General features: G+C 65.1%; 1 protein-coding gene across 1 annotated transcript in view; it reads left to right on the forward strand.

The window, feature by feature from the left end:
- SMOC2 (SPARC related modular calcium binding 2) overlaps positions 1-1,648 on the forward strand; it is a 144,126-nt gene extending 142,478 nt beyond the window's left edge. The window contains 1 exon segment of the mRNA XM_062187035.1: positions 429-1,648. Within this exon segment, the coding sequence (XP_062043019.1) occupies positions 429-446 (18 nt within the window). The 3' untranslated portion in view covers positions 447-1,648.
- The last annotated feature ends 9,956 nt before the right edge of the window (positions 1,649-11,604 follow it).

Consider the following 11,604-nt stretch of genomic DNA (forward strand, 5'->3'; position numbering starts at 1 on the left):
GGGGGTCGCGGATCCCCAGGAACTCCCGTTGCTTTGCTGTTCCCGTCCGAGTGACTTCTCATTGAAAGCCCAGTGCCGAGGTGCAGGGCTCCGGCACAGGGAATGCACTCTGCAAGTCGCCCTTGGCTGAAACGGTGAACGGGGATGTGGAGGGAGAGGAAGTCTGGCACGCGCCCTGTCTGAGTCTGAAGCTGGGTGAGACGGGCGATGTGCCTTGTGATCACAAGGGGAGAGCAGTCCCCGGTTCCTGCCCACTCCCGACATTCTGGGACGTGGTCAGTCTCTCAGCTGCTGTGGTTTCCGGCCCTCCAAGCCCTCTAGAGAGAGGGACGGTGACCACGTGACCAGTGTCTACGATTGACCCGTGGTCCCCACAGCCAGGTCTGGGCAACAGCTACCTCCTCACCGGCGCTCTCTCTCTCTTTCAGCCCAAGAAGCAAGGCTGAAGGGCCCCCGCATGCCAGGAGGCTCTGAGACACGGGCGACCCCGCGGCAAAGCAACCCCACACGTCCCACTCCCGCCTGTTCCCCGCACGTAAAGTCGACTCTGTAGAAACGGGATACTGCCACAGACCACTCCCCTCGGGAAACTGAAGTCCTCGGCCATTGCTCACGTCCGGCGCGTGTGTCCTCTCTTGATCTCCTTGTTGCACCTGCTGGAGATGTGCTTTGAGTGCCCTGGAGCTTAATGTCCTCGCTCTGCCCGCGGAAACCCTCAGACCTTGGCAGGAGGCGCCCAGGTCCATCCCACAACACCCCGCTCCCCAGCCGTCACATGCGTGGCCTGGCCCTGAGCCAGGCCTGTCAGCGGTCAGCACACACTTCTGGGGTGTGTGTCTCCTGGGGTTTGAGTTTCTTTCCTTTGCTGTCCAGGGATGGCGCTCGCCCTGCCAATCAGGCCAGCCCCCAGCCCTGGTGGGAGGGGGCTCTCGCACTCGCCTTGCCGGGATGGTTGGGCTCAGGCTACGTCTGCTCTTCCACGTCAAGCGTCCATTGGCGCTGACGTTGGCATTGGCGTTGGCCTTGAGCGTGGACAGTTCCTGCCAGTAAGTCGTCAGCCTGGGCGGCCCCCTCCACAGGAGTGGGCCCAGCCCTGTGCTCCCACAGCCGCTCACACCCTGGCGCCTGCTTCTCACTTGGTTCCAGCCGTGGTGACCCTGGGGCCACCCCTGAACAGATCACGGACAGTCCTCGAGCAGGGGAGACAGTGTGCTCGGCACTGACCACGTGGGCGCCTTCCTTCTGGACACCTCCAGAGAGGGGGTCATACGGCGGCCCTCATGAGAGGACAATCGGGAACGGAACGCATGCGTCTCAAGCCACGGACCGGCTGTGCACCCTCTGCCGCCACCCCCAGACCTGGGCCCTACGGAGCCACGGGAGGAGGAGGAGCAGAGCAGGGTGGGTGCGAGGCTGCCTGAGCTGACTTTGGCTCCGCCCCAAGTCCCCCGCAGGTGTCGAGTGGAGCGGTGCCAGCAGGACAGACGCCTCAGAGACTCCACGCCTGCAGGCCGGCTCGTGCACGTGTCCAGGTGGTTGGAGAAACAGTTACAACCCTCAATGTTTTGGATAATCTTTTGTACTTCTGAACTTTGAATTTAATCATGTTTCTTAGAGTACAATAAAACATGCTATCCGAACGGCCTGGGGTCTTCCTTTGCAGCTGTGCTCTGAGCACGGTGCTGGCTTGGTCCTCCAGGCTGCTGCCCCAGGGCACAGGTGCACTGGGGGGGGGGAGTGGCGTGGTGTGCACTGGCACGTGCCGCCCGGCAGGCCCACCAACCCAAACGGACTGGGACCCAGAAGGTGTTCTGAAATAATGGCACGCTGCTGGAAACACGGGACATTTTCATTTCATCATTTCCTGTGTGGCGCTGTTCCCGCTGTGCGTGTGCCTTTACCCCTTTCAGGGTCCTGAGCCAGTAGATGTGAGAGGCTGCCACGCCACTGTGCAAGGGGCTGAGTGTGTGGGCTGTGACATCAGCGGTGTCCCTATACCCATTCCTGATGGAAACCGGGGATGGCCAGGTCCATGCCCGTCCTTGCCACATGGAGCAGCATGGTCACCCAGGACCCACTCAGCCGGCCGGGGACCTGGAGCAGCGTGGTCACCCGGGACCACTCAGCCGGCCGGGGACGTGGAGCAGCGTGGTCACCCGGGACCACTCAGCTGGCCGGAGACGTGGAGCAGCGTGGTCACCCGGGACCACTCAGCCGGCCGGAGACCTGGAGCAGCGTGGTCACCCGGGACCACTCAGCTGGCCGGGGACCTGGAGCAGCGTGGTCACCCGGGACCACTCAGCCGGCCGGAGACCTGGAGCAGCGTGGTCACCCGGGACCACTCAGCCGGCCGGGGACCTGGAGCAGCGTGGTCACCCGGGACCACTCAGCCGGCCGGAGACGTGGAGGAGCGTGGTCACCCGGGACCACTCAGCCGGCCGGAGACCTGGAGCAGCGTGGTCACCCGGGACCACTCAGCCGGCCGGAGACGTGGAGGAGCGTGGTCACCCGGGACCACTCAGCCGGCCGGGGACGTGGAGCAGCGTGGTCACCCGGGACCACTCAGCCGGGGACCTGGAGCAGCGTGGTCACCCGGGACCACTCAGCCGGCCGGGGACGTGAGCAGCGTGGTCACCCGGGACCACTCAGCCGGCCGGAGACCTGGAGCAGCGTGGTCACCCGGGACCACTCAGCCGGCCGGAGACCTGGAGCAGCGTGGTCACCCGGGACCACTCAGCCGGCCGGAGACCTGGAGCAGCGTGGTCACCCGGGACCACTCAGCCGGCCGGAGACCTGGAGCAGCGTGGTCACCCGGGACCACTCAGCCGGCCGGGGACATGAGCAGCGTGGTCACCCGGGACCCACTCAGCCGGCCGGAGACCTGGAGCAGCGTGGTCACCCGGGACCACTCAGCCGGCCGGGGACGTGGAGCAGCGTGGTCACCCGGGACCACTCAGCCGGCCGGAGACCTGGAGCAGCGTGGTCACCCGGGACCACTCAGCCGGGGACCTGGAGCAGCGTGGTCACCCGGGACCACTCAGCCGGGGACCTGGAGCAGCGTGGTCACCCGGGACCACTCAGCCGGCCGGGGACGTGGAGCAGCGTGGTCACCCGGGACCACTCAGCCGGCCGGAGACCTGGAGCAGCGTGGTCACCCGGGACCACTCAGCCGGGGACCTGGAGCAGCGTGGTCACCCGGGACCACTCAGCCGGGGACCTGGAGCAGCGTGGTCACCCGGGACCACTCAGCCGGGGACCTGGAGCAGCGTGGTCACCCGGGACCACTCAGCCGGGGACCTGGAGCAGCGTGGTCACCCGGGACCACTCAGCCGGCCGGGGACGTGAGCAGCGTGGTCACCCGGGACCACTCAGCCGGCCGGAGACCTGGAGCAGCATGGTCACCCGGGACCACTCAGCCGGCCGGGGACCTGGAGCAGCGTGGTCACCCGGGACCACTCAGCCGGCCGGGGACCTGGAGCAGCGTGGTCACCCGGGACCACTCAGCCGGCCAGAGACCTGGAGCAGCGTGGTCACCCGGGACCACTCAGCCGGCCAGAGACCTGGAGCAGCGTGGTCACCCGGGACCACTCAGCCGGCCAGAGACCTGGAGCAGCGTGGTCACCCGGGACCACTCAGCCGGCCGGGGACGTGGAGCAGCGTGGTCACCCGGGACCACTCAGCCGGCCGGAGACCTGGAGCAGCGTGGTCACCCGGGAGCACTCAGCCGGCCGGAGACCTGGAGCAGCGTGGTCACCCGGGACCACTCAGCCGGCCGGGGACGTGGAGCAGCGTGGTCACCCGGGACCCACTCAGCCGGCCGGAGACGTGAGCAGCGTGGTCACCCGGGACCACTCAGCCGGCCGGGGACATGAGCAGCGTGGTCACCCGGGACCACTCAGCCGGCCGGAGACCTGGAGCAGCGTGGTCACCCGGGACCACTCAGCCGGCCGGAGACGTGGAGCAGCGTGGTCACCCGGGACCACTCAGCCGGCCGGGGACCTGGAGCAGCGTGGTCACCCGGGACCACTCAGCCGGCCGGGGACGTGAGCAGCGTGGTCACCCGGGACCACTCAGCTGGCCGGAGATGTGAGCAGCGTGGTCACCCGGGACCACTCAGCTGGCCGGGGACATGGAGGAGCGTGGTCACCCGGGACCCACTCAGCCGGCCGGGGACATGGAGCAGCATGGTCACCCGGGACCACTCAGCCGGCCGGAGACCTGGAGCAGCATGGTCACCCGGGACCACTCAGCCGGCCGGGGACCTGGAGCAGCGTGGTCACCCGGGACCACTCAGCCGGCCGGAGACCTGGAGCAGCGTGGTCACCCGGGACCACTCAGCCGGCCGGGGACGTGAGCAGCGTGGTCACCCGGGACCACTCAGCCGGCCGGGGACACTCCGCGGCCAGGTGCAGAAGCGCACGAGTGGTCTTACTGTGATTAAAGCCGGCGCCGCTCACCCAGCCCCCGCCCTTGTGTCATCTTGGTGTCTCCCGTGGACTGCCTCGTGGCCCCACCCTCGTGTCCTCGTGGTATCTCATGTGGACTGCCTCATGGCCCCACCCTCGTGTCCTTGTGGCGTCTGGCGTGGACTGCCTCGTAGCCCTGCCCTCGTGTCCTCATGGTGTCTGGCGTGGACTGCCTTGTAGCCCCTGCACCGGCCTCACAGGACGTGCACTCCCTCCCGCACCCAGGGTTTGCTCTCTGCTCAGAGAAGAGTGTTTTGTAATAAAACCCAGGGAAGACAAAGCTAGGAAGGGAGCCAGCTGTTGGGCAAAGTGCCAGGGGGAGGACGGTGAGGACTGGAGCGTGCAGGAGTGCAAAGCCGGGGTGTGTGGGGGCTGAGGATCTGGGACAGGGCGGGGGGCGAGGGGAGGCACTGAGCCAGAGCAAATGGTTCTCATTGCAAAGTATTCAGTTGCAAATCCAAGCGAGCAAGCCATTTGCCTTCCCTACCAGTGTGGCTGCTGTTAACAAGGGATGCCTCCGTCCTGAACGCAGGATCTCCTCGTGTTTGGAGAGGCTGCTCTGCACCTCCGCCAAGGGCCTCCTGGCTGGAGCCTTGGGAGCAGTGCGCCGACCAGCTCATAAATCATGCCTAGAGGGCCACACCCAGAACTTTCGAAAAAGTGTCAGCTCTTTCATTGGCCTTGATGTGTAGAAATGACTGGCAAGTAGAGAACAGATCTGTCATACAGAGCTACGGCAGGAAGACAGTAGTGAGGTGTGCGAGGACCAACCTGGGCCTGTGGGGGGGATGCTGGGGATGGGGAGTAGCGAGGTGTGCGAGGACCAACCTGGGCCTGTGGGGGGGATGCTGGGGATGGGGTGGTCGATGGTGACGATGGTGACAGTGACAAAGGATCTGATGGTGATGCTGGTGATGGTGGCGTTCGCATTGGTGGTGATGGCGGTGATAATTATGGGGATGGTGCTGGGGGTGGGGATGGTGATGACAGTGCGGGTGGTTATTCTGCTTAGGGTGGTGGTTATGGTGATGGTGGTGCTGTTGGTGGTGGTGATCTGCTGGTGGAAATGGTAATTTTGATGCTGGTGATGGTAGTGGCGGCTATGGTGTTTAGTGATGGTGACGGTAACAGTTGCCATGCTAAGGAACGGTCTGGTTTTCGCCTTAACCTGGGTGGGAACCGCGTTCCTGCTGAGGGTGACTTGGGTATTTACGGCATCACCCCCAGGCTGGGCCAAGCTGTCAGCTTCAGTCGGCTCGAGGTCCGTTGAATGTCAAGTTCCACCTGCACTTCCCTGGGTGTTGAGGAGCTCGTGTGGCCCGCGGGCTGGACGCTGTCACATAACCAGCACTGGAATGCCACTGTGACCAAGAGAACACTGAGCCATTTCCGGTCTTCCTTCCTTCCAAAGAGTTTCATTAGTCACCTTGTACTGTGATGCTGTGAATGGGGCACCCCGAACCCCAAAACACGGTGGCTTGAAATAGCGCTCGCTCCTGCCCCGGTGCCTGTGTGGCTGCACTCGGCGCGTGAGGCCGGCCCGGCACAGCTGGACTTGGCTGCACGCCCCACGGTGGGCACGGCTCGGCCGGCGTTGTCCTGCACGCCTGTGGCTGAAGTGCAGGACAGGGTGCTCAGCTGCACACACGCATCCCAGCCCCAGCTCGCGAGGGGCCTGCGAAGGCCTCCCGGCCTGGCCTGCGGCACGGTTCAGAGCACTCCCTGCAGAGGGGCCGGGACGAGATGTGGGAGTCGCACCGCGGCAACTGTGGCGACCCCAGTGTGGCCGAGTTCTGGGAACAAGCTCCCTGTCGGGTGCAGCAGCCGAGGGGTCCGGGAGGGGACGCAGGGGACAGTCAGAGCTGTAGGAGCGGAGCCGGCGGCGTGGAAACGCAGGGCTCAGCAAGAGCGGCGTGGCCTGCCCCAGTACGCAGCCCCCAGAGGTGCCGCACACGGAAGAGGAAAGCACACGCATGCCCGGGAGGAACCGGGAGTGTGGTCAGGGACGCTCCCTGGCAGGTGACTCAGGCTCGTCCCCGTGGCGCACGTGGAAGACAGGAAAGTCCGAATCCCAACCACCGAGGGACGAGGGTCATCCGAGCAACTCCACAGAAGGAAACTCGGGAAAGAGGGGCTTGTTCTGACTCCTCGGCCAGCCAGGAATCAGTTCACCTGTGACAGCGGGAAATGGGAGCCAGACAGGGACGCGTCCAGCAGAGAGTGACGTGCTCCGTTAACTACAGGGGAGGTAGAGGGAACCCCTCGGGGACTTGTGCCTGTAGCACAGTCCCTGTCCGTGGGCCTGTGTGCTTCCAGGTCCCTGCTCTGTCCCCACCTGGGGCCCTGCTCTGTCCTCGTCTGGGTCCCTGCTCTTCCCCACCTGGGCCCCTGCCCTGTCCCCACCTGGGCCCCTGCCCTGTCCCCACCTGGGGCCCTGCTCTGTCCCCACCTGGATCTCTGTGTCTGTGTGCTCAGTTAGCCCCGCACACGGTGAAAGCGTCTCCAAGCCGGGCAGAGGGTGTGGATGGCTGTGTGCGGTGGCGGAACCTTGAGTGTGTCCCATTCTACACTGTAGAGCTCCCTCCAGCCCCTTCTGCCCTCACCATGTCCTTTGGAACCAGGCTCCTGTGCCCGGCGAAAGGGTTCCCCTAGGAGGAAAGCGTCTGTCCCCAGCTGACCACTGGGTGGGGGCCCTGTGGGGTCTCCGAGTGGTCAAGTCCAAGTTTGCAGGTTCACAGTTGTCTGAGCACTGGAACAGGGCCAAGTCAAACCATTTACTTCTTCACCTCCCTGACTTGGGAGAAATCCCGTCGCTGAACTCTTACAAACCATAAACTTCGATGTGCTGTAAGAAGCGGTCAGGCCGGGTCTGCTTCCAGTGTCAGACAGAAGCAGCCGTCCTGTGGTGTCCCCTCGGCCATCGGGACACAGGAGGTCCTGAGCAACACCTTCCTGGGGGGCCGTCTCGTCACACGGGAACACCTCGACTTTCTGAGCCTGGGGCGGGTACCCCGAGGCCCTCAGAGCGTTCTCTGGTGTGGGGAGCAAGGTAAAGTGAGCAGAGGACCAGCCGTTCTGGGATATTCCGCCAGGACCTGCCCCGTCTGGGCGTGGAGTCCGCCTCGTCTCGCACCTGGTGCTTGCGACACAGCCCAGACCTGGGACTCCCAGGAGAGGGGCATGGGCCGCCCCCGCCGTGCTCAGAGCCCCACGGTGTCTGCGAGGACGTAACCCCACCAGCAGCTGCGCTGCCGGAGCACGGGCCCTGCTCCACCTCCTGTTCCTCTGAGACGAGCTGTCCAGGTAACGTTTGCTTGGAAAACGTGTCCATTGGACAAAATGTCGAGAACTGTCCGCCCTCAATCCAGGGAGCAGGAAGCCGACAGCCACAAGTCCGGCTTGGGACACCCCGAGGGCGGCTGCCTTCCTCCCCTGCTGATCCGGAGGTCCAGTCCACGCCTCTGGCTCCCGCCAGCGTTGATTATGGTTGGGCTCCTGCCCGTGCCTGGCGCCGGCTGTGGGGACGTGGGGGACATTCTGCCCCTGGTGAACACGAGGCGCACACGTCTTACGGGCCGAGGCCCGGGGCCTGGCTTCCATCTGGCTGAGGAGACCAGGTGGGCTTCACTCGTTCCGGGGACCCCCAGAGGCAGGGCTCTGAGCAGCCCCAGCCAGCTGCTTGCCGGGGGCCGCGGAGCCCGTGGGCCGCGTCCTCTGCAGTGAGCCAGGAGGACAGACTGCACGCTGTGACCCTGGTGCCCCCGGCCTTTGCTGCCCCTCTGCAGCCGGGGCCTTTTCTGCTCTGCGACGCTTTCCCCGGGCTCCTGTGAGCCGCGCGGTGCGCCAGGGCCGGCTCTGTGCTCCTGGCTGTGAAGGGACCAAGGATGCCGCCTTCGGAGGGGAAGCTGTGGGGACTCTGCGGCTGGAAGTTGGCTGAGGAGGGGAGGGCGGCGCTGGCTGTGGCCTGGGCGGGTCCCTCAGCCTCGCAGAACCGTGGCCTCCTGGGAATTGCACAGGTGGTTGCCCACCCCGGGGACTCCCCCTGCCGCTTCTCCCCACAGCCCCCTTCATCCTTGCTGGAGACCCCGGGCCCCGCAGGACGCCTCCTCGAGCCACTTACAGCCTCTGTCTCCCTGTCTTTGGCCACCCGGGGGTCTGGCTCACGGCTCTGCTGCCCCCACCCCCACGCTTCTGTGGTCCTTGGCCATTTCTGGGGCCTCGGCTCTCCTTGTTGAAGGGAGCTCCGCCCCCACTCCCTGCTGGCTGTGCCATGTCTGGCGCAGCTGGGTGCTGCGGCTCCTCCTCCCTTCACCTGGGGTGCCCTCCCTCCCCCAGGATCCCAGCACCTGCCCGGCTGCCCCAGGACCCCCAGGTGGAGAACAAGGCTCTCTGGCCCCTCGCCCTCCTCCCATTCAAGCCAGGACTTAGGCCCTCAGTGTCTCCTATGAGCAGGGCGGTCTGAGATCCGTCTATGAGCTCGGGTCTGGAGCAGGGCGTGGGACAGAGGGTCCCGGCTCCCGGGGCAAGCCGTGAGGTCCCGGGCCAGGCTTGCAGCCAGAGCCCTGCAGCTCCCCGAGGACACCAGGACCTTGGCCGGCATTGTTCCTCCCTCGGAGCCCCGCCCCCTCTGTTCCCCACCCCTGCCTCCGCTCCAGAAACAGGGTGGAAGCCATGGAGACGCTGCCATCCCGGGGCTCCTTGGCCCTGACCCCGTCCGTGACCCTTGGCCGTGCCCTTCATTTCTAGCGTCCACGTGCACAGTCCACACAGCCCAGAGCCGGGCTCTGGAGGAGCCCACAGCCAGCCCGCGGCCCTGTGCAGCAGCCACAGGTCCTCCCCTCGCAGTGCAGCCTGTCCCCGCAGACAGCCCGGCCGCGGCCGCTGCGCCACCCTCATGTCCCCGCCTGCCCGCCGAGCTGTCTGGCAGCTCCAGCACCTCCAGGAGGCGAGGCTGCCCAGCGCCCTCCCTGGCCTAGGAGGGTCCGTGAGTCCACTCCCTTGCTCCTTCCTTCCTCCATGCGCGCATTCCCAGCAGCCTCTGTGAGATCAGAGGACGAGGGCAGAGGGCCGTCCGGTTGCTCAGAGGGTCCCCGGCCCCGGCCCCACAGGCCAGCATGCCGTCAGCTCCCAGGAGACTTTTTGGAAGATGGGAAGCCAGCTGGGGGGTTGATGGGGACAGCTGGCTGGGGCAGCCCAGCTGTGCAGGAATGGGCACGGTGGTGCCCGAGCCTCCACACTCCCAGAGATTGGGAGACACGTCTCCTGTGGGACTGAGGCCCCTGAGGTGCTCAGGCTCCAAACACAGGGGACTTGGGGGCAGCGTCCACAGGGCCGGAGCTGGGCATCGCTGTGGCCACCCTGGGAGCAGTGTCCCTGGTGTCAGGGCCGGAGCTGGGGTGTCCCCTGTGGTCACTCTACAAGGCAACATCCCTGGTGTCAGGGCTGGAGCTGGGGCGTCCCCTGTGGTCACCCTGGGGGACAGTGTCATGGGTGTCAGGGCTGAAGCTGGGGCGTCCCCTGTGGTCACCCTAGAGGCAGTGTCCCTGGTGTCAGGGCTAGAGCCGGGGCGTCCCCTGTGGTCACCCTGGGGGACAGTGTCATGGGTGTCAGGGCTGAAGCTGGGGCGTCCCCTGTGGTCACCCTAGAGGCAGTGTCCCTGGTGTCAGGACCGGAGCTGGGGCATCCCCTGTGGTCACCCTGGGAGCAGCGTCCCTGGTGTCAGGGCTAGAGCCGGGGCGTCCCCTGTGGTCACCCTGGGGGACAGTGTCATGGGTGTCAGGGCTGAAACTGGGGCGTCCCCTGTGGTCACCCTAGAGGCAGTGTCCCTGGTGTCAGGGCTGGAGCTGGGGTGTCCCCTGTGGTCACCCTGGGGGACAATGTCATGGGTGTCAGGGCTGAAGCTGGGGCATCCCCTGTGGTCACCCTAGAGGCAGTGTCCCTGGTGTCAGGACCGGAGCTGGGGCATCCCCTGTGGTCACCCTGGGGGACAGTGTCATGGGTGTCAGGGCTGAAGCTGGGGCGTCCCCTGTGGTCACCCTAGAGGCAGTGTCCCTGGTGTCAGGGCTGGAGCCGGGGCGTCCCCTGTGGTCACCCTGGGGGACAGTGTCATGGGTGTCAGGGCTGAAGCTGGGGCGTCCCCTGTGGTCACCCTAGAGGCAGTGTCCCTAGTGTCAGGGCTGGAGCTGGGGCGTCCCCTGTGGTCACTCTACAAGGCAACATCCCTGGTGTCAGGGCCAGAGCTGGGGCGTCCCCTGTGGTCACTCTGGGGGACAGTGTCATGGGTGTCAGGGCTAGAGCTGGGGCGTCCCCTGTGGTCACCCTGGGGAACAGTGTCCCTGGTGTCAGGGCTGGAGCTGTGAGCTCACACCCACACACATAGCCATCATGTGCTCCCACTCACACACACATGGCCATCACATGCTCATACTCACACACACATGGCCATCACATGCTCATACTCACACATGGCCATCATGTGTTCACACACCTCCAGACACATGGCCATCACATGCTCACATGTCCACATACACAGCAATCATGTGTTCACACACCCACACACATGGCCATCATGTGCTCACACTCACACATGGCCATCACATGCTCACACTCACACACGGCCATCACATGTTCACACACCCCAAGACACATGGCCATCACATGCTCACATGTGCACACACACGGCCATCATGTGTTCACACACCCACACCCACACACACAGCCATCACATGTTCACACACAGGTATGGCCATCACACGCACATGCCTGTCTTTCATAGGCACCAAGTACTGAACAGTGACAATTCCCCTGTGCTGTGGCTGTGGCTGTGGCTGTGGTTGTGGCTGTGGCACCGCCATGCCCAGTGCTGGGGTCCGGCTCCCTTAGGGGTTAGGAAAGGATGTCCAAGCTGAGCGTTCAGCCTTCCTCCTCCAGGTCTCCCGGGGCCTTCTAGATGATGTGGCATTGCCAGCTGTCCATCATCACCCCTCAGGGGACTCAGAATCAACGCAGTGTGCACCTCGCCACCTGAAACTATGGGGCACGAGTGTGGCATTTGAAAGGAGTCACAATTGTTCACACACGGTGCCACTGTCTGGCTCCTGCCTGTTCCCGTCTCAGTCTGCCTGGCTGCTGTAAAAAA

The sequence above is a fragment of the Lepus europaeus genome, chromosome 3, assembly GCF_033115175.1.
Source record: "Lepus europaeus isolate LE1 chromosome 3, mLepTim1.pri, whole genome shotgun sequence".
NCBI classification, from domain to species: domain Eukaryota; kingdom Metazoa; phylum Chordata; class Mammalia; order Lagomorpha; family Leporidae; genus Lepus; species Lepus europaeus.